The sequence below is a fragment of the Lepidochelys olivacea genome, assembly GCF_965140295.1.
Source record: "Lepidochelys olivacea isolate rLepOli2 genome assembly, chromosome: 10".
Taxonomy (NCBI): domain Eukaryota; kingdom Metazoa; phylum Chordata; order Testudines; family Cheloniidae; genus Lepidochelys; species Lepidochelys olivacea.
This window is the reverse complement of record NC_140420.1, coordinates 61,160,677-61,183,034: the sequence shown is the minus strand read 5'-3', so window position 1 is coordinate 61,183,034 and position 22,358 is coordinate 61,160,677. Positions and strand designations below refer to the sequence as shown.

Here is a 22,358-nt window from a genome sequence, read left to right as displayed (position 1 = left end):
TTTTGCATTGCCTTCATTGGAAGCAGGGTTGGGCCTGTGGCCTAAATTTTTAAAATCACTTGTTGATATTGGACAACTTCATTTTAGGGAATCCAAACTCGGTTTTGTGAATGGAAGTTAGCGGAAGCTGTGGATGCTCAGGCCCTTTGAATATCATGCCTGTTCAGGCTCCTAAAAGTGGAGATATTCAGATCCAATGACTGCATTTGAAAATTTTTCCCCACAGACATTGCCTCAGTTTACTATTGACATTCATGTACTTCCCATTGTCCTGACTGAGAGTCCTTGCCTGCAGTTTATGGTCTCATGATTGTTCATTTAAAGTACGTCACAAATGACTGGGGTACTGAAACTTCCCCCGTTAGCATTAGTCAAATATTTATACTGACCATAATGACATTAATTATTACCTATTTAATGGTCTGTTTCTATGCTAATCCTTGTTTTGATTGATTCAGTAATTTCAACCATATAATTTGTACAGGCTCAACATTCAGAAATACGTTCTCAATTTAGATACAATTTTATCTAGGGAAAAAGGTGCCTTGCGTCTAATATTAGTTCTCTGAGTCTCAAAAATTTATTTTTTCACTCCCTATCTTAAGGGGTCTCACTTAAATGAAAAACTTTTAAAGGCTTGTCAAGCAATTATTCCAACACACATTCCTAAAAATTGGCTGAAATTGCCAACTTGTTTTTTGAAATTCTGAAGAGTGACTATTCTCTATAAAAGATTTTTCCTAATGCTGCTTTTTAAGGATCAGTATTTCGTCACATTCCACGAACTTTTACATACTCTGCCTCAAATCCCATAGATGTCAGTAAGAGTTTTAATTTTAATTTAAATTTTAGCAGCTTCACTCACATTATATCTTACATGAAAGACACGATGCAGTGTGAATGGAATACCGCTGCTCAAAACCTCATTGATTTCAATGGGATTATCTGTACTTACATTTACATCATAAATTTTTTTTTTACTATTATGGTTCCATTGAAGCCAATTAGTGCATATTATAATACCGATGTTCTTAACTCTGCAAAACTACAGCAAGATGGAAGAGCACGTTTATGCAGAATAAAAATATGGAGCTAGATTCAGGGGGTGTAAATTATACTACCCTGCCACCTGTGAGAACAGCTGTGCCCAAGGAGATTTTTATTCCTGACGGAGAAGAGTCCATCCCACATGAGAAACCCTGCTTTAAATGCCATCTATAAGAGCACCTGACCAGTGGAAAATACCCAGGAGATTCACTGAATCAGTCAATACATCTCCCAAACTGTCTGGCCCTTCTCCCTTCTGCACAAAAACCCTGCCCACTTTTGGGATTTTATCAGGCAGCTCCAAACCCAGGAGGGGTTGTGGGATGTTTGAACTGCTGCTTTCTTTGTTCACCCCCAAGACAGCTTTCCACCTTGGGGCCCAGAGCAAATTTCCTCCAGCACAAATTGGCAGGATCCAAAGGAATAGTTTGGCCCCTGAATACCGGGCAGACTATGAAGATATTTCATGGTAAAAAATACTAGCTCATATTATAATCATGTGCTCAGAGCCTTAACATATAGGTGAGCATATCAACAGAGAGAATAAATACCACACACCATCCTTGCAAATGGATTTCAAACCTTTGCAACATAAATAAGAAAAATTAATACTTACATTCACATTGTGTTAAACTTCAGGAAGATTGTGCCATTATAACACCTCTGTTAGGTTTTTCCCTCTTCTCTTTATAAGACTTTGCCATTAACGAATTAGCTTTACCAACCTTTATCACACTTTTAGCATCAGGGATATGACCATTATTTTCCATAGCACATGGAAGAACGTACTATGATATCTCAGGTGCACTGTGTGGTACATATTGCTAATGCTGAATATTTTATCGCAACTATAATGATACTGCACACAGAAAGTAAACATAAAAGCTGTTGTAAAATAACTTCAAAACTCTGCCTTAAACCCAGGAAAGCAAAAGAACATGTAAGGTTGTTCCTTTGTCTTTAACTCACTTTTCAGTATTTAACTGAAGTTATGGCAGCATATATGATAGGATTGTAATCCCCACAACATCAGGATACTGGATTGTTGGCTTTAAATCACAGTGTTTTTGCTTTTCCTGAGTTTGTTAGGCAATAGTAATCACTTAAACATTTGGTGGTTTAATTAAATTTTACCCAGTTTTCATGTTCGGTAAACATAATCCAGGCATTCTGAGGTTTTCTTCATCCTTTCCTCTACTTTAAACCTGTCACATCCTTGACTGATCTGTCACCCTCTCTCTCTGCTCAACCCTCTTAGACCTTTACTCATTTGTACTGTATTATCTTTACCTTACCCCATCTCATCTAAATCTTGTTCCCCTATGAATACAACCAGCTGTGTGGCTGAGCCTTTGAATCTTGATGGAGTAACTTCCCATTATTCTCATGACTGCTTCCTTTTGAGCCCCACTTTCCATCCCATTCCTCATAATTAGGGCCCTACCAAATTAATGGCCATGAAAAACATGTCATTGACTATGACATTTAGTCTTTTGTGTGCTCTTACCCTATACCATACAGGATTTCCCAGATGAGCGTTTCTCAAATCAGGAGTCCGCAAGGTTATTTTAGGGGGGTTGTGGGATTTCCAACCTTACTTCTGCACTGCCTGCAGAGCTGGGTGGTCGGAGAGTGGCGGCTGTTGGCCAGGCACCCAGCTCTTAAAGGCAGCACCCCGCTAGCAACAGCGCAGAAGTAAGGGTGGCAATACCATACCACACCTCCCTTCCGTCTGCGCTACTGCCTTCAGAGCTGGGCAGCTGGAGGGTGGTGGCTGCAGACTGAGGGCAGCACCCTGCCAGCAGCAGCACAGGAGTAAGGGTGAAAATACCACACTGTACATCCTTACTTCTGTGCTGCTGCTGGCGGTGGCTCTACCTTCAGAGCTGGGCTCCTAGCCAGCAGCTGCCGCTTTCCAGCTGCCCAGCTCTAAAGGCAGTACTGTCACAGTGCCACCATCAGCAGCACAGAAGTAAGGGTAGCCGTACCATAACTCCCCTACAATAACTTTGTCCTGTCCCTGCCCCCCCCTTTTTTTGGTCAGGACTCCTACAATTACAACACCATGAAATTTCAGATTTATAGAGCTGAAATCATGACATATAGGATTTTAAAATCCTGTGACTGAGAAATTGACCAAAATGGACCATGAATTTGGTAGGACCCTTCTCATAACCCTGCAAGCCTCCATGCCTATCTTTGCCGAAATTCCACTGTGTCCAATAGCAAGTCTGGCATTTCTCTTGTCTTTAAATCTTATGTACTGGGTCAGGAGCACCCCAGCAAGAACGGCATGGGAAGATCCAAAGAGGTCTGATATGTGAAGAGAACAGCCTGGCCAGCTGAGACTGTTTGACCTGCTGAGAGCCCATGCTGAATTCTGAGAGCTGGTGTTGCCGGCACAGAGTGCCCAAGGCAAGCAACAGTAGGGGTTCATTGCCCGGTGTGCGTCACCCAATAATCACAATGGGGTGGAGAAGCAGAGAATTTATTTGCAGCTACAAACAGGCCCAGGGAGACACAGCTGTCTCAAATCCTGCAGCCCCGACTGCAGATTACATCATACAATTTATACCTTTTTTCCCCAACTTAGCTACAGAAGCATATACAACCAATTACCTATTGCCCTGTACAATAATACAGCCAAAGCGGCCAATTAGATGTTTCCTCATTAGCATTATGTAAGCCCTGCCTTATTTGGTTGTATCCGTTCCTGTGTTGGAGAAAGCTAGTGCAAAACATTCCTTTCTTATCTATACGCTTACTCTGGCCAGAGCTGTCTGAAGGCTGTCTCTGAGAGCAGGCTGTTTGCTCTAAACTGTTTTTGCAACTTTCTGTCTCTGTTTTTATACTAGCTTCCTCATAGTCTGGAAGGATTACAGAAAGTTCACGGAATGGAGAAGCTTTGGTTTGTTTGGGCCTAGCGCGGGGGGGGGCTTCCTTGGCACTCGTGGCCTTCCACTCTCCCAAGTTACCTAGTATGATGCCCAGTGTTACCAACGTGAGGAGGAAGATTCCTTCTGAGCTAAATCTTTCCAGAAATTTAGATTTATGCTAGGTTTCAGCCTTTCATAGTTATTTAGTGATTGGCCCATCCCCCTCCAAACTATTATTCAGTATTTATGATTGATTTTCTATAACCCTGCACTTTTGGGTTGTGTCACAGGAGTCTGCTCACCCCAAGTGCTCCACCTTCTGGTCACTCTGGGGATTAGCTGATTCCAGGTCAGACACGTTCTTTCCACCTCTCACCAACCGCATGCTTCACTTTCTCTTTCTGGTTCTCAATGAGACAAGAGTTCTGTGTTTATGCCTTAGCCCTCCGGTCAGGTCACATGTCCTCCCCTTCTGGCTTATCAAAGGATCTTCTTATGAATGGAGTCAGGCAGTCTTCACATACATTGCCTATCTGGTGCCATTTCCCCAATGGCCAGTAGGGGAACACAGGCCTATCCTATACTCCGGGTTCCAGCTCAGGGACCCTCTAATCAGCAGCTAAGGTCTGGTCTATGCTGAACCTTATTGGCTTTTCCCCTGATACTTTCCTAATCTTCTGACTCCCACGTTCTCTGGGTTTGCCAGCCTCAAAACTCCATCCTCCCAGGGAGTAACTTTAGGCTACTTGCTTTTGTAGCCCCAAACACACCTGAATAACTACAGACTACCTCCCTACAGCCTATCTCTGCTGCCAACTTCCTGTCTTTATAGCCCAGTTGTTCTTCCTCAGCTGGGCTCCCTCATTATTCAGTCAGACGATTATTTAAACCACCTGATTCCTCTCAGCTGTGGCCTGTCTGGTTAATTGGCCCCCTTCTTAGTCTACACTAAACGCTTCAGGGCAAGTGTGGGGTGAACACACATTAAAACAGTAGCTAACTGCAGTTATATTTATCCAACCTACTTATCTGAATGTAGATTTGGAAGGATTAGCTTTTTATCAGTAAATGTGAGTAAACATCAATTTCACTGTACACACTCACACCAATGAAAAAATATTGCCATTGATAACCAAAATTTACAGAAAAGTGAAGTAAGAAAAATGCTAATTGAAAACTTTGGCATCTGATTCTGACAATTTGTGTTTTAATGGTTATAAAGCTTTAACTTTTTGAATCTCAGTGTCCACTGTCATTAAATAATTATTCACAGCTCCGCATTGTCTAATCTCCATAACTTCCGACAGCTGTGAAAATTTAAATAAATAACAAAATTGAAAAAATGCTTAAAAACAAATATCACTGATATCCATTGAAATTGTTTTTTAAAAAATGAATTCTGACAAGTCTATCTAAATGTAAACAATGAAAAATCTATAGCCAAGTTTTTAACTTCCTTTGCAATAATTGGTGGAAAAGAGAGTAGAAAAATGATTGAGTTTTGCATCCCTTTTCAGAAAATGTAAATTACACAGAACTTGTCTACCAATGGCATTCTTACAATGACTATCCATTCCTCTGTAAACTGAGTATTTGAAAAATATAGAGTTAAATCATATGCAACATACAATACCTCCATTTAAATGGGTTAGTTTTCACCCATAGTAATTTATATGTGCGTAAGCACATTTAGCAGCAGAAGATAATTTTTACTTATTACTCAAACATGATCCTATGTAATGAATCTTGTTAATACATTGTTTCTGGGTAATGGGTTTTGCAGTATAAGATATTTATAATTGGTATGAATCATTATACATTAATAAACAGGATAAAGAACCTTAGAGACTAACCAATTTATTAGAGCATAAGCTTTCGTGAGCTACAGCTCACTTCCTCAGAACGTAGAGACTGCACAGCAAGTTGGTAGAATATACAAGGTTATTTTCTTGTGGCAACATAATTTATTGAATGACAGAATAATGCAAAGCCATAAATCAGCTCCTCAGTGCTATTACAAATGAGTGAAAACAATTTGTTTACATAGGCCAGTCACCACTGTATGTCTTGCTCTCGCTCTCTCTCTCTCTGTGAGTACAGTGAGGTTGTGTAATGAATGTTCAGGATAGTGAATGGTAGCAGTAAATGTTGAGAAATTCCCCTTGTTTACCTATGGCCATCACTCGTGTAATGTGGTTCCTAACAAAGGTGATAGAATTTGGCCTATAATTGTTGTTTTTATGGTGAAAAGTTGGCATGTTCCTGTGAATCTCATATGTACCTACACACTCCATTACATTCAGCATTAACAGAAAGTCCTATTTATCAAGTCAAGTTTATGTTCTGGACTTCCAAATCTCTAATTTTTGGGTCATGGATTGCCCTGGCTCCATTCCCTGAACTCCTTGTGATATTGATATGAGTTCCACATTCAGAACAAGAGCAGCATATCTACGCACACATGCACACCCCTTTTTTTAACCTGGTACAAAACATACAGTGGCTGTCATTAAAAAGTCAGATTTTGCCAACAGCTACTGCACAATGGTAACTGAGGTAGCACAGTTTTTCCTTTCTTTTTCCTTACTTACTTTGCACTTAAATGTATGCAAATATTGACTTCGTAATGGCAACCACTGTATAAACAGACTATTTTCAAAGAGCATATTAAACATGAGATGAGTAGTAAAAGCTTTAACTAACAGTACAGTCTTTTCACTGATCTTACTGCACTTTACTTGTTTCTTCTATGTCTTCAGATTGCCAGTAGTGCTGCAAGTAGTTAGCAACACTAGTGCGATCCATGGTCCAATCCCCTCCCTGGTATAACTCATTGGAAATCAGGGGATTTACACCAATGGACCTCACTTCATTTTTATAAATGTGTATTGTTATATAATTGGTACAGAAAATACTTCAGTATTGAATTAGGGCCCTAACATTATTACAGTTACTCTACAGCAGCACATATCTGAAGGCTAATCTTCCTACATGGTTAACATAATTGTACAAAATGGAGAATACAGTGCAGTGCATGCTTTCAGTGTGATTTTATACAAAAATATTTGCATTTCTGCTGTACAAGTTAAGTTAATTTCTAGCAGCAGGTGAACTGATGTAATGTGATTGATTTCAGGTTCCCTCAAGAGCTGAACATGGGAAAAGTCAGTGCTGAAATCATGTGGACTCTGTTTGCCCAGGATATGAAGTATGCTCTGGAAGGTAATTAGTGCAAACTATTCATTAGACTAGAGAGCTCACCCAGATTGGTTTCCAACACAAATCACACCTGGCATCAAATGTCTGTAGGTGTTAAGAGTTTTCACTTTCATAATATTTTTTCTGGTTTAGTGAAATGGAGACTCAGACACATGGTTGTAAAAGAGGAGGGTGGTAGCCCCAGGTGTAGAAGGCAGCCAGAAAATAAGCATGGAATTGTGAATGGAAGAATGAGTCAAAACAAATATTATGGGTGAAAGGGCATATGACATGAAAGATGGAATGGTAGGAAAAGACCTTTGACAAGTCACTTCACCATTGTAAAAGGGAAATACTACTACTTATCTAAATTTGAAGTCTTAAATCACTAGTGTCTAACATCCTTAATGAAAGGAATTGTAAACATTCAAAGACTTGTTATAAATATTACTTTAAAATGTTAACATACCCATAAAAATTTAACCCAAAAGATTTTTAAAGCATAAAGTTATGGAGAAAATGAGTTAAAATAACCAATACCTATTTTCTATTATTTAAAGATTTCATTATTTCCATCTTCAATGTAAAACCAAACAAACTCAGCAATAGAATCAAATATAGTTTTCCCTACATTCTTTAGGAAGGGAAAAGTTTAGGCAAGGAAAAAGTAAATACAACATAAATATTTTTTCTATAACAAAGATAATGCATTAAAATCCTATAAAACAATATTTATAACAGGAACTAAGTAAAAAAGAAAAGGCAGAGAATTCAAAAATATATACAGTCTGCTCAGGAAAAGAAAATCAATCAATATTCCTAAACTATGCACAAAAGTCCCTGTAGCCTGGATATATATTTATTATGCTAATTAGGATGCTAGAAGAGACCTAGAAGTAAGCAGTAGTTTTCAGAGTTTCTAGTGTATTTGTTTCATACTGTCAGAGACTTGTTGTTATTTCACAAGCTGAACTCTACAAATTTCAGCCCTCATTTAAGCATGTTAGAGATTGAAATGGTAACTCCATTCAACCAACGGGAGAAAGGAAAAAGAATTTGTCTCTACATAAGAAACAAAGAATTGGTTTCCAAAGTAACTTTGTAGGTAAATACATACTACATGTACGGTACTAAAAGGCTGACTGTCAAAACTACATTCAATTGGGAAAAATTGTTTTTATACTGTTCAATAATACCTGGTGAAACAAACTGTTTGACTCCATTTGTTGTGCAGCCTTGATGAACTGGTAATTAAGTACTGGAACAAATTACCTAAGGAAGTTGTGGAATCTCCTTCACTGGAGGTTTGTAAGAAGAAGATAGACGAACACCTGTCAGGGATGGTCTAGACCAGGGGTTCTCAAACTTTAGCAGCCGGGGGACCCGTATTTTGATTTTAAAAAAATTTCGGACCCCCAAGCCAGCTTCTAATTTTCCCTGGAGGTGCTCCATCCCCACTAAGCCCCAGGACCCACCCCCACTCCACCCATTCCCCCAAGGGCCCACCCCGCCCCACCTCTTACCACCCTTGCTCCATCCCTGCCCCTCCTCTTCCCCACCTCTTTCTTCCCCCTCCCCGAGCCCGCCCCTTCCCCACTCCTCCCCCTCCCTCCCAATGACTCCTGCATGTCGTGGAACAGCTGTTCAGCAGCATGCAGGAGGCCCCCAGAGAGAGGGGGAGGAGTTGATCAGTGGGGCCAGCGGCCCCGGACATGCCTTGCGGACCCCTTGGAGTACCCTCGTGGACCCCCATTTGAGAACCGCTAGTCTAGACACTATTTAGTCCTGCCTCCATGCAAAGGATAGGACTAGATGACCTATTGAGGTCCCTTCCAGTCCTATGATTCTATGAACTTTCTCCCCAAAAGGAAAAAGAAAAGAAATGACAGCCTGTCACAGGAAGCAATTATAAATCAATCAGCACTGTCTACCCTGTTAAACCTGAGTGCAGTGAGAAGAAATCCCATGTTCAGTGCAGCTCTTCTGATGCACATCCAGTTCCCCTTTTTTAAGTAGTTGTTTAGGATAATGTTGTGTGGATTTGTTCAGCAGTAAACATAGCTAACCATAATAAACCATATCCTGCAGTATTTTTGCAAGCAAAACTCTCATTTGTTTCAATCAGGCCCCGTAGTAGCTAAAGAGCTGTTCCAGTGAGTAGTGAAAATAAGTATAAGGCAGTTATTTAGAAACATAGTAGGCCTATTGGGTAAAAAAAACAATATTTGAGGATTGAACTGCATGATATTTACTCCAGAGGATCCAGTGTAATAATCTGTAGGATAGAGCTCCTTTGATGATACACTCCAGATATTCATGGTAATAATGTGATTTAAAAAGAGAGACAGACAAGGAGGTCAGAAAAGGCTGAGAGATCCAGAGAAAGCTATTAACTAGGTTTTTGAGGGAAGAGTTATTTTATTGTTTTGTGTTCCCTCTTATATCATGTTGGATAGAGAAAACATTTGTCTGTTATGGGCACGTGTTTGTGGGCATTATCAGTCAGAAAAAATTTGAATGTGGAGAGGAAATGCTGCCTGTTGCCCTAGGAACAGATAGTCTTGATCTGTATAGGAGGCTGAGTGAAAGAAGGTAAAAAGATAGGAGTCTGAGAGAAGGCAATGAAAGCAGTTGTGAAGCTGTAACTAGTAGTGGATTGAAGGAGATGAGGAAGGACATAAGAAATGAAGCCTAAGATGCAGACAGGAAGAAGTTGTGCAGGATACTGAAGCAGAGGACAAGAAGTTCAGGCCTGGTGTGATAAGCTGTTGTAAGAGCAATCAGAGAAAATTTAGAGGCAAGGGTTGTGAAGGCCAGTGGAGGGCTGGGAATCATACTGGAGAAGGAGGGAGTAATGAGTGATATCAAAGACTTCAGAGCAATTAAGGAACATGAGGACAAAGCAGAAGATGTGAGATTTGGTCAGATGAGGTTCTTTGAGGTTCCTCTGTGAAAACAGTTTCTGTGTGGTGGAGAGTGCATAAGCAGAGACAGGATTCATGGAATGGAAAGACAATAATGGAATATTATTAACACGCTACAGATATTAGACAAAAGTGAGTCCCAGCTTTAGCACATGGATTAACATGTCTTTTCAAAAGCCATTTCCTCTTGTAACCTTTAACATGTAGATAATGATAGTACTCTCTGTATATTCACCCCCAAGCACACCATTACAAATTAATTGACTAAATAGTAGTGCTTTGGCCCTATGAACTACAAAAGCTATTCAACAACTTGCAACAGCATACTCTATTTTCTAATTAGACCTTACAAATCACTCTGAGGACGGTTTCAAGTTAGGCCAGGCCAGCTGTTTGTATCCTGGTTGTAAAGCACAGAAACATGGAATTCAAGCAACAGTTTATTACAAGGTCTTCTGAATTGTCGAAGGAATTCATAAGGCATTGAAAGAGAACTAATGTTTTAAGCTGAGATCAAAGAAAACATTGTTGCACTTTACTGAGAATACTAAAGAGAAAGTGTCATATCTGTGGCCATGTAGAACATGCTCAAAAGAGCACTGGTTTATCGTAGCCAGCATGCCATATTTCTGTACTGTGATATTTGTTGTTTGTGCCCAGCAATCCAATGAGGTATTAAAGGATTAGTATTTGCCATTGAAGACTGATAACTGGAGCAAAACGTGGCAGATTCAGGAAGAAAATAGAATGAAATCTGTTTTATTCCAGTTACATGCATCTTAAGAAATCCTTACACATACAAATTTGAAGCAAACATTTTGGAACATTTAAAATACTGTGTATGTTAGCTTTCTGTCTAAAAGAAAATCACTGTCTACTGTGAGATTTTATATATATAAATATAGATATAGTGAAAATAGCTGTCTATTGTGATGCCATTTTGAGCTGTAATCTTGTCAGCTTCACAATTTACAGGGTTGAGCTGGATTGGGACTTGGAAGAGAGACCGTCAAGGTGCTGCAAGAAGTGGTAATGGTGATTCCTTAGGTGGCACAAGTCAATCCTGATCCAATACCCCCCAGAGATTTTACGGTGCCCTTTGTTGCTGGAGGTACTGTCTTTCAGAGGAGAGTGATAGTCAGGGTTCTGGGTACTTATGCTAATTAAAGATCCCATGGCAGAGACCAGGACATTTAAACCATTCATGAAGGGAATAATGTTCACTCTTTCTTAATAGGCAAACCCTGCAGGATGTAGGTCTATCCTTGATATTTTCCAGCTCTTAATCTCATGGCTTTTTTCCCTTGGATATGTTACAAGATGGGGATTTGATCTTGCTCTTATTGAAACCAATAGGATTTTTGCCTTGAGTCCAATGGGATTATGAGTAGATCCTTAGGTATAGTCACATTTGATCCCTCCATTTTCAATGGAGTCCATCATTAAAACGCATTGCACTCTGGTGTGCCAGCCCTTCCTTCCAAATTAATGTAGGCTACCATCTGTTCATATTTAGAGCCCAGAGCAGCTCAACCTTTGTGTGATCCAATTTACTATTAATCTCCATAAGCAACAACACAACCGTATCTTTCTGCCCTAAAGTTGGGGTTTTAGTTGTGGGTTTTTTGTTTGGGGGGGGAGGGAGGTTTGGCATCTAAGATGGAGATAATAATAATCCCACATAATTTGCAAGTGAATCTCTGGCATTGATAAAAATCAAATTGGCCTGACACATTTCTCTTTTCTAGTCATTTCCTTTTTATATATGTCCAGACACACACTGCCATCAAAATAATAATAATTTTAAAAAAGGATTGGGTGGGGGGAGAATAGGAGGCGGTGGCATGACATACTGGAAAAAGTGACATCAGCTTTGCAGTAAAACACATACACAATGCACTAAGTCAGCATGCTTCACAAACAGGACTGCTTTACAATCTCGCATTTAAATAATCAGTGTACCCTATTTTTTTCCTTTTAAATTAATAACAATATTTAGCTCCTGTATTATATGAAAAGTGCTGTGCAAGCATTAACAAATTAATTCCACGCCAGTTCTAATTCTCTTTGTGGTGTAGGGATCCTTGAAATTTTTTCATTTATAGAACTGGTTGAATTTTTCTTTCTAAACATTTAATTAATTGGATTTGGCCTTTTTTCCCCTTCTTCACACATTCACAGTGGTAGCAGATGACAGAACAAGGAGTAATGGTCTCAAGTTGCCGTGGGGGAGATTTAGGTTGGATATTAGGAAAAACTTTTTCACTAGGAGGGTGGTGAAACACTGGAATGCGTTACCTAGGGAGGTGGTGGAATCTTCTTCCTTAGAAGTTTTTAAGGTCAGGCTTGACAAAGCCCTGGCTGGGATGATTTAATTGGGGATCGGTCCTGCTTTGGCAGGGGGTTGGACTAGATGACCTCCTGAGGTCCCTTCCAACCCTGATATTCTATGATTCTATGATTTTTATCTGTGGACCCACTTGTGTTTTTCAGCACTGTATTGATTATTCATCATTGTTTGACATGTAGTTTTTACAAATATATTGGAGCCTATAGGGTTTTGGCAATTTTTTTGTACCTAGTATTGCTTTCAAAGTATTGTGTATTCATAGTGAAATCCTGTGCCCCTGGTGTCAATGGGAATTTTGGCGTTGATCTCAATGGGGCCAGAATTTCACCCTTACTCTGTGTGATTTGTTACCTAACACACATGGTATGGTTTCTGCTCCCTGACTGGATGAGGGACTGCCTGAAGACTAGAGTGGTCGAAACATGGTGAGAGAGTTGAACTTAGCAAACATTTTCAATGCATATGTCTCCTGTTTATCCAGCTCTGCTCCTCAAGCACATTTTCCAAACATTCTTTTACCTTTACTTTTAAATAAAATAGCCCCGTTCTGGTATCCAAAATGATTTAGTCTGTTAGAGAAATTGCAAATTACTATTATTATTATTATTATTTAATATTTCTGGAACACCCAGAAGCCCCAATCAGTATTGGGGCAGTATTGTGCTAAGCGCCTTGTAAATACAGAAGTAGACACAGTATCTGCCCAGAAGAGCTTACAGTCCAAAATGATGAGCTGTATGAAAAGTTTGGTAGAGGAAGAGAATCAGATATCCACAATTTGCGAATACTTATGTAGATTTGCTGTTTGCCTTGTTCGCTATTAATCTAGCATATAAGGAAGAGTCACCTTTCTCATACTGCTTCTCAGAATAATTTTTGTCAACTTCATGGCACAATTGGATTTAAAGAAGGGATTTGAAGGTCAGGGCAGTTCAAGGAGGACATTCCAAATGTGAGGGGCAGCATGGGAGAAAGCACAAAGACTAGAGCTGTGCACAGAAAGGTTTTGTAGAGGATTTCAAAATTTGGTTTCATTCTGATTTGGAACAAAAGCCAGAAAAAAAATATTAGAAATTCTCTGTAGAAGGGAATGCAGCCCCAATTCCCAGGCAGTCCACATGGAGGGCTGCCCCACATCAGCAATCTGGAAGCCCTGCCGTTTAGAATCTGTGACTGTCCAACAGCAAGCTGCTGAGGAGCCAGTCATACCCACTGGCAGGAAACCAGCAGGTTTCAAAGCCTGTCTGGGTTGTGTCGGACTTTTGCTGAAATCAAAGCATCTGCATGAAACATTTTTCTTTCAACAAATCATCAAATACTGACGAAAAATGGTTGAGCTGAATTTTTCCGACCATCTCTGACAAACACCTTTAGTAGAGGAGTCATGAGGGTAGTAGAGAGGGCAGGGAGGGGTGTGATAAGAGACAAGAATAGATAAGAAGGGGGGATAGATTTCTGAAAAGCCTTGAAAATTGGGTCATTACACTTGAATTTGGTATGGTGAAAGAGGGGATTTAGAGAGGGGATATGGTACAGTCATCATGACAAGCAAAGAAGATGATTGTATCAGCTGTGTTTTGTATGGATCGGAGAGGAGGGACAAGAGTCAGATACAAATGTCATTTATCACTTTTAAAAACATTTCCTTTCATTTTGAATGCTGTACCATATCATTATCTACTACTATCAGTACCATAAAATCACTAGAATGCAGCATCCCTAAGAAGTTAATGTTGCTTTATTTCTGATTATTTGTGTATATGGGTGCTGCCAGATGTCCTGAAACAACAAAATACATCAGTAGACACCTGATTTCATTATTTAGGTTTAAAGGATTAATTTGTCATTCATTGTAATGCTGTATTGCCCCAACATTGCTTATTAAAGTGTTAGCCTTATTTAATCTCTTTTTTAACCACTGCATATTAATTTTGTTATGAAACTTTATTGTTAGCTTTTACACAGACAGGCATTAATGGAAAATCATTTGTGCATTTACTTTAAATGCAAATTGCCTCATTATGGACAAGAGTGTCACTTGCCCTAATGCTGCTACACAGGAAATAAAGCAGTAAACCATTTCCCCTCTGCATGCCTTGCCCAGATCACCACTTTGGGCAAGGTGTGGGAGATCAGGCTCCATCTGGCCATTAACCCCTTCTACAACTAGTGGGTAGAGAGGGAGAGGAATTAGCATACCCTTGGATCCATCATCCCAGTGTACCAGCAGAGATAACTTGGTGCAAGGAGGGAGGGGAGTATGCTACACAAGAAAAAGGGATGTAGCAAATTATACCTCCCACAAGGGCAACGAAGGAGCATCCCGAGTATGTCAAAGCTACGCACTATCCCGTATCTCTGAGTTGCAATTCTTCCCTGAGACTACTCCTGGGACATGGCAAAGGCTCAATCTAGCCCTGTGGAATTTGCATCCCATACCTTTAAAACGTTGTGGCCATAAGGTCTAAACATTATTAAACTGAACACCATAAAACAACACTCAAGGGCAAAAAGCCCCAGCAGCATTGGAAAGGAGTGGAGATGAATACTCATTTGGAATCAACTTATTCCAAACTCAGTGTGATAAATCTTTTATATCATATCTCTGCACTTGTGTTCTCCATTTATCAAATCCTCCCATACAAAGTGCACATATATTTTTTACAAAATTTGAAGAAATTATATTGACAAATAAACAAATAAGTGACTCTAATATAAAATCATCATAAACTTCTCACCCATACCGTTAAGAATAGACCAAGAAAAGACCTGGGTGTTACACTGTGCCCTGAATGGCAACAGACTTAAGTTCTATCAGAAAAAAAATGTATACATGGCACACACTCACACACAATACACATACTTATCCATTATAAGTATAAACAATAGATAATACAATTACAATAAGTTCTGTCTGTATTATCTAACTTCTGAAACCACTTATATTGCTTTGACAAGCCTTTTGTTTCCTGTTTTTCTAAATAACGTAATTGGTCATCATTTTTTCTGGCAAGAACAAAAGAAGAGAATATTCTCTGACTTGAAATAAACTTAAGGCAAAACTAGACTCCTCCTCGGCTGCAGTCAGTGAACTGAAATGAGATTGAACAAATTAGAATATTCTTGAAAAAGCTGATCTTAAAGATTCATAGCTACATTACATTTTAATGTAGCAGTCAGCATGAATTAACATGAGCGTTTCTTCCTAATGATCACTTTGCTAATGCAGGAAGTGCAAAAATACTAAATTTTTAGAAATATAGTTGATTAAATCTTCCTGTCATGATTTTATTATCTCAAAATTTCCATTCTGTTGGTGAGAAAACATTCTATTGTATATTCATATATCCTCAGACTTAACCTAATTTAAACAACAAAACAGTAAGAACACTTTTTGCATTCGTCCTTTGCGGTATGTTGAACTCTGCACAGGAAAAAGGACATTTTGCATCAGAAGAGATTTCTCTGACTCGAACTTGCTAACTGGTAAATGTATCCTGTGACAGGATGTACAATGGCATCTGTTTCCAAGGGGACTGGGCTGGGCAGGGTTGGAAAACATCTGAAGCTGGTTAGCTGGTTAGTCTATTGGCAGTCTACTGGAAGAGAAAGGCAGCCGATAGGCTGCTGGGAGTGGGGAGACAGCCATGGGTACTTGAGCTGTCAGAAAACTTTTGGTTTGTGTTTCTTTATGCTCTGGGGGAAGCCTATAGTTCGTTGTTCCAGCCTGAAAGGGGCTTTCAAAACACCCTTGAAAGGAAAAGGGCCTGGAGTTCTTTGTTATTTTCAGCCTTGGAATAGGTTTGGACTGTTATTTTCTGTCTGCCCAGCTTGTCTTGGTCCCATTCTGATGGTACAGAGACCACAGAAATTTTGGTCCAAGGAAATGATCTTGGGAAGTCAGGAGAGGGCTTTTGGGACTTCTGCTTTCTCTCAGACCCCAGAAGAGAAGCTCCCAGCTGCAGGGAGTGTTAGGACTGAGGGACAACAAGGGGTTACTCTCAAAAATGTTGCCAACCCCCAAGTTCTCATGCTAGGAATGTAGTGGAAGACCTGTGCTATCCCTGGAAAAGGTTAATATTTATAGTTTTAAGGAAACCTATTCTTCTAGCAACAGATTTATATTAGTTAGTGCAAAATGTGCATCAGTCTAGTAAAAAATGTGAGATTCAGCAGGAACTACAACACATTGCTCTAAGAGATTATGAAATGTTTCCTAATGACCAAATGCTCCAACACAGGGCAGTCAAGACCGCCTGCATATTTTATGAGACACCTCAACTTGGTAGAGAATTGTGGCTTTTCCTTTTATCTTTGATTACTGTACTATGCCATTAACATTATGCCCTAATTTTACACATTTCATTGGAGTAAAGCTCCCTTGCAATCTTAATTTATCCATCTTGTGCTCCTGCATTATGATACAGATTTAATTACATGGTCGCACACAATTTTCCCCACAGGATCTTGTCTCCATAGATAGCTGCTTTTACTTTTATCCCACCAACTTCAACAGGTTTCGCCCAATGTCCAGCATAACAATAACAGCTATCAATGCTTATTATGGACCTGATTTATACAGGTGCTGATCACACACCACCTCCATTGAAATCAAATGAAATGGGGGGGCGCCCAGCATGGCTGTAAATCAGGCCCTACGTGGATTTCTATATAGTAGCTTTGTGTGCTTTACAGAGCACATGGAGAGACAGGGTACCCGCCCCAAAAAGCTTACATCAAGATAACACAGAAGAGGTCAGACAAAAGAAGGTGTGGAGTCCTACTTGCAAGAAGGCCCATGACTAAGGCTTCACAGAAGAAGTGGGTTTGAGCAATGAGAGAGGGACACTCACTAGGCAAGAAGACACACAACTGAGGGTAGGAGAAAGAGAAGGGAATCAGGAGAGGAGATGTGAATACAGAACAGTATAGGGTGGGATAAGAAGAGTTTAATTGGGTCTGTGGAGGCAGGGGGTGTGTTGTGCAGAGGCTTGAAGACGAGGGTGAGAAATTTGAGATAAAGGAAGGACAAGGCAAACTTACAAAGGGGTTCAGTGACAGGAATGATGTGGCTGAAATGGCAGGAACGGATGATGTTCTAGCAGCAGCATTTTGGATGTGTTGGAGTTCAGCTAGCAGATGATGATATGTCTAGCATGACATAGATAGTGCCTTGCCAGGGTACAGTAGAAGCAGTATGTACAATGATAACATCCCCTTTTGGGTCCACCCAGACATTGTTGATCCTTTGTTCCCAGGCTTCTGTGCTACTTCTGATTAAGTGACTCATAGGTCTATGTTGGGCTCTAATAGAGAAGTGTTATTGGCAGAAACTAAGAATGGGTCCAGATTGACAGCCTGTGGTGGTAGGAGCTGTAATTCCACATTCTGTCACCACATAGATCAGTGATACTCAGACCTCAGTGGTTCAGAAGCCAAATTAGCAATCAACGTTACCCAGTAGTGTTAATTCATTGTTTCATTTACTATTTTATGCATATGTATATTATTCTCACAGCAAAATTACTAAGTATTCTAAAGTTTGTTAATAACATAGTAAAAGCATTCTGATTGGTTAAAAGCATTCTGATTGGTTCTGATTGGTAACCAAACTAAGTTTGGTTAATAATTGAATCACACAGTGTTGTAATATTGTGCTGGAATGAGCTGCAGGAGACATATTAAAGAGCCACTTGCGGCTTCCAAGCTTCAGTCTGAGTATCACTGACATAGATAATTAGATCAAAGGCAAAAGAGACCTCTCTGCTGTATCTGGGAACATGCGGTGGTCTCCCTTAAGACTTCTGTCAGGCTTTGGTTTCCTGTTGGCCTGCATTGGGAAGGTCAGTGCATGGTACCTTCTTTCTGTCTCATTAGTGATCATATTCACTTAGGCAACGTACCAGTACACTTGTTAACAATAACTTACTCAAAGGCATTAACAGCATGTTTAGTTTCTTATTAAGAACTGTCACTTTGCTTAAACAAATTTTAAGATACAAAAGGACAAATAAATTAGGTTACACATATGTTAACAATTGTTGACAATTAGTTAGAAAAGGCATATTTTAAAATAAACCATTAAAGTAGTCTGGCATATTGAGAATGGATTACACTTTAATTCTTTCATTCTTTTTGGTTCGTCTGCATTTCAACATCTATGTTCTTTGCTACCTTTTATAGGTTATTCCATATACCCCTTTTATAACATGTAAATATCAACAGTGATCATTACTTCTGATACAAAATAATGACTTCAGTACACATGTAAGTTTCTATTCAATAAACTCTTCAAAAAGTGCTTTGAGCCAGCTACTCATGCCCTTTGGATTCGTATGTCTGCTGCTGTTAATTTGTGTAGACATTTTATCATACATAGTATATACACAGTGGGAGTTTGGTTTTAAAGAATTGCCAGTATATCAGTTCAGATAAACACTCTACATTGATGTCTGATCATCTGACTTTGTTTCACATCTTTAAAATATGTATATACGCTCTACAATTTTATTCAACAAACATGGGTTGTAAAAACAGGTCTTCAACCTAAAAGATTAATTTTGAACATGTTTTAAAGTCCAAGTTGGATGACTTTAAAAAGCAATTCCATTCAAATGCCTAAAATCCCTCTGCCATGAAAATAAAAACTGAATAAGTGCATTTCAAGATTTTAGAGATTAGTTACATTAAATGACTCATTCTTAGAGTAGTTCTTATAAGCCTAGAGTTGATGCCAGATTTCAGCCTTAAGTGATCTTACTGATATGATTTGGTAGGATACCAAGTTCTATTGAACACATATCAGAATTCTCTGTATCTAAATTCATTTTCCTAGTGTCACTTCTTCTGGAGTAACAAGTGTATATAAAAGGGCCTTTAGAAGAGCATTCCCAGAAAGAGGGTATTATCATGGTGCTCATAATTTAGCATTAATTGCCTATCTAGTTAAAACTTAACCAGTGACACACTGAAGGTACCTTCCCATAGCTACGTTAGGAATAATCAAATGTCAATAAGTAAATTTCCTCCACAATATAATTGCACAATTGGCTATGTGCACTAAGGTTTGGCTTTGTGCCTTGCCATAAAGAATCAGGCATTGCCAGAGACAGGATATCAAAAATGATGGACCAGTGTTCTGCTCCAGTATAACATATGCTATGTTCTTATTCTTTCCATGGCCAATTCATACAAAACTCAACAATGCTGTTAACAGTAAAAGAGCATCACACATATTGCCCTTGAAAGCACATACTGAAGTCAATGAAAACCAGGCATATCTGAGGGCAGAATTTTGTCTTTTACTGTTTGTTCAAATATGTTATTTGAATATCATTGACTTGCTTAGCTTTTGTAGCACATACAGTTTCACTCTAAAGCTATGTATGTTTAAGAGCAAAAGGTATACCGAAGTTGAACTTTTTGACCTGTTTATTGTTTTAGTTTTTTTTCTGTTTATTTGAATAGCCGGGTGAGGTCATGCTGAACTGGGTTAGTATTTGTCTTGCAACCATGCATGTTGGTTTCAGTCTGATGTACAGTTAAAGTCAGCCTTCCAGTGACATGCTTTTTTCAGTACTGGCAGCATTTGATGCCTGATGAAGAGGCCGTCTGATGAGATTGATAGTGAGGTACATTTTCAGTAGGGTGTACAAGGGCTTTAGAAGCACAATTGCATTATTGTTGTTAAGATGTCAAAGTTCATCTGCAGCAAAAGAGGTTATTTTTCAAATGCTTTATTTTTAATTCATAGTATCAAGAAAACTAGAAAAAAAAACACAGCACAGTGGAAAATGCAAAATACTTCTGTAGAAAAAAGCCATTATATCATTTGTAGCATGTTTGCATATGCCTTTTATATGGTCTCTTGCAGCATTAAGAAAAATATATTATGAAAAATCAGTATTCTGCTGCCCTAAAGTTCCAATTTAACAGAAGATATCCCCTCCTTGGAAGACAGTATACTGCTCTAAAATATGCCAGAGGCTAGACCAGCTTCTGTCATATCCAAGGATCAAGGGAGTGTGAAGGATCCTTAAAGTGATCTTTGCCACATAAGCAGGCCAAAAGATCTGGCCCTCAGTCTCTATTTAGGGAGGAAAGATGTTTTTGTGATTATGATACAGTACTGGGCATTAGAACTAGTTTCCTTACTAGTTTCTTATACAAATTTCTTTAGTCTAAGTTATTCAACCTTTCTGTGCCTCAGTTTCTCCATCTGTAAAAATGGGGATCATAATACTTAATTGGTTCTGACAGCTGTTGTGAGGCTTAATTCATTAACATGTGTGAAGAGTTCAAAGATGTTTGGATGAAAACTGCCATAGAAATGCAAAGTCTTGTTGCTGTTTTTATTACAAAGTGTAACTTTCTTGTGAAAGATGGGAAGAATACATTTTTGGGAAGTATTTGGGAAACTTACAAACCCACTTACAAATTCAGCTGCAGTGTCTAGAACCTTAGAAAGGCAGTGATGACAGAAATAAGTATTTCACATTCATAATTTTAATCCTGACTTGAAGAGACAGGCTGGCTCAGAAAGGGCAATATTTGACATTATCAAGAGAACGTTTAAATTGTACTTAATTATTAATTAGTTGTGTCCTGCCCTGTATTTTAGATGATAGCCACTGGTTTCTATTGCCTTTAGGAAAACAGTACAAACACTGGGATGAAGTGTCTTGTGGAATGCAATATTTTTCTTACTAAATCAACTGTGAATTGTTTTATTGTGTTTTGCTTCCTCTAGGGCCTGATCCAACTAATTTAACAGTCAATCAGAGTTTTTCTATTGACTTCAGGTGGATATGGATTGGCCCATAAAACATATAGTACTGTTACTGGGGTTCCAAAACTTCTGTCAAGGAGTAACATTCTTTTAAAGATCAAACTTCCCCTGCATAAAGCTTGAGTTATCAGAGGCAGAGGGAAGGATGGGTGTGTGGTTGTCAAGGCAAAATGCAGCCTTCCAATCTGGGGCCTGGGCACTGGGCAGCAGCCAAGTCCTTCTGCTTTTACTCTATGCCATTAGGATGGGGCTAAGTGATCTCCTTAGTCCCAAATTTTGGATCTGTCCTGTCTTGTCTTCTTGTTGTCCCTTCCTCTTTCTTTCTCTCTCTCTATCAGTGATTCCCAAACTTGTTCCGCCGCTTGTTCAGGGAAAGCTCCTGGCGGGCCGAGCCGGTTTGTTTACCTGCCGCGTCTGCAAGTTCGGCCGATCGCGGCTCCCAGTGGCCACAGTTCGCTGCTCCAGCCAATGTGGGCTGCGGGAAGTGGCGCGGACCAAGGGACGTACTGGCCACCACTTCCAGCAGCTCCCTTTGGCCTGGAGCAGCGAACCGCGGCCACTGGGAGCTGCGATCGGCCGAACCTGTGGACGCAGCAGGTAAACAAACTGGCCTGGCCCACCAGGGGCTTTCCCTGAACAAGCGGCGGACCAAGTTTGGGAACCACTGCTCTCTCTCTATATATATCTCTCTACAAATTTATACAATGCTCATTGCCCTGCTAACTGAGTATCTCCGTAGTATCAGACACCACTGTTGTTTGTTTGAGGCTGGCACTGAGCCCTGATCTGGGGGCACAGGAACACTCCTGTGTAGTCACTTCAGCTCCCCTTCCAGAGGGCAAATGCAGAGTTTTGTGGTTTTGTGTGAACTCGATTGATATCCCTGGAGACTGCAATCCTCTATTCATCCAAACAATAGAATCAAGTGATACAAACAAGCTGCAGTACTACAAGTTTTCCCCTTCCATGTACCTGGATGACCAAGAGTGAGAGCATAATTCAGTCTGTGTGACTTTTTCTGTACTTGGCTTCTCTGCAGATACTCCTTGCCAGCTAATGTGCCAACAGCCATGTCAGTTAATGCCAATTGTGGCTGTGGATTTTGTGATAGGGAACTTGTGCACAAACTGGGAACTGAATTGAGACTGACAATAGATTTCTACAGGTCACTAAAC

At 39.7% G+C, this 22,358-nt stretch overlaps 1 protein-coding gene across 2 annotated transcripts in view; it reads left to right on the top strand.

Annotated features, from left to right (window-relative positions):
- Positions 1–22,358, top strand: part of UNC13C (unc-13 homolog C) — a gene marked incomplete at its 5' end in the record, with an annotated part of 390,158 nt that overhangs the window by 248,506 nt on the left and 119,294 nt on the right. For both annotated transcript variants that reach the window (XM_084641195.1, XM_084641194.1), the window contains one exon: positions 7,060–7,145. In XM_084641195.1, coding sequence (XP_084497321.1) covers positions 7,060–7,145 — 86 coding nt within the window. The remainder of the gene's footprint in view (positions 1–7,059; positions 7,146–22,358) is intronic.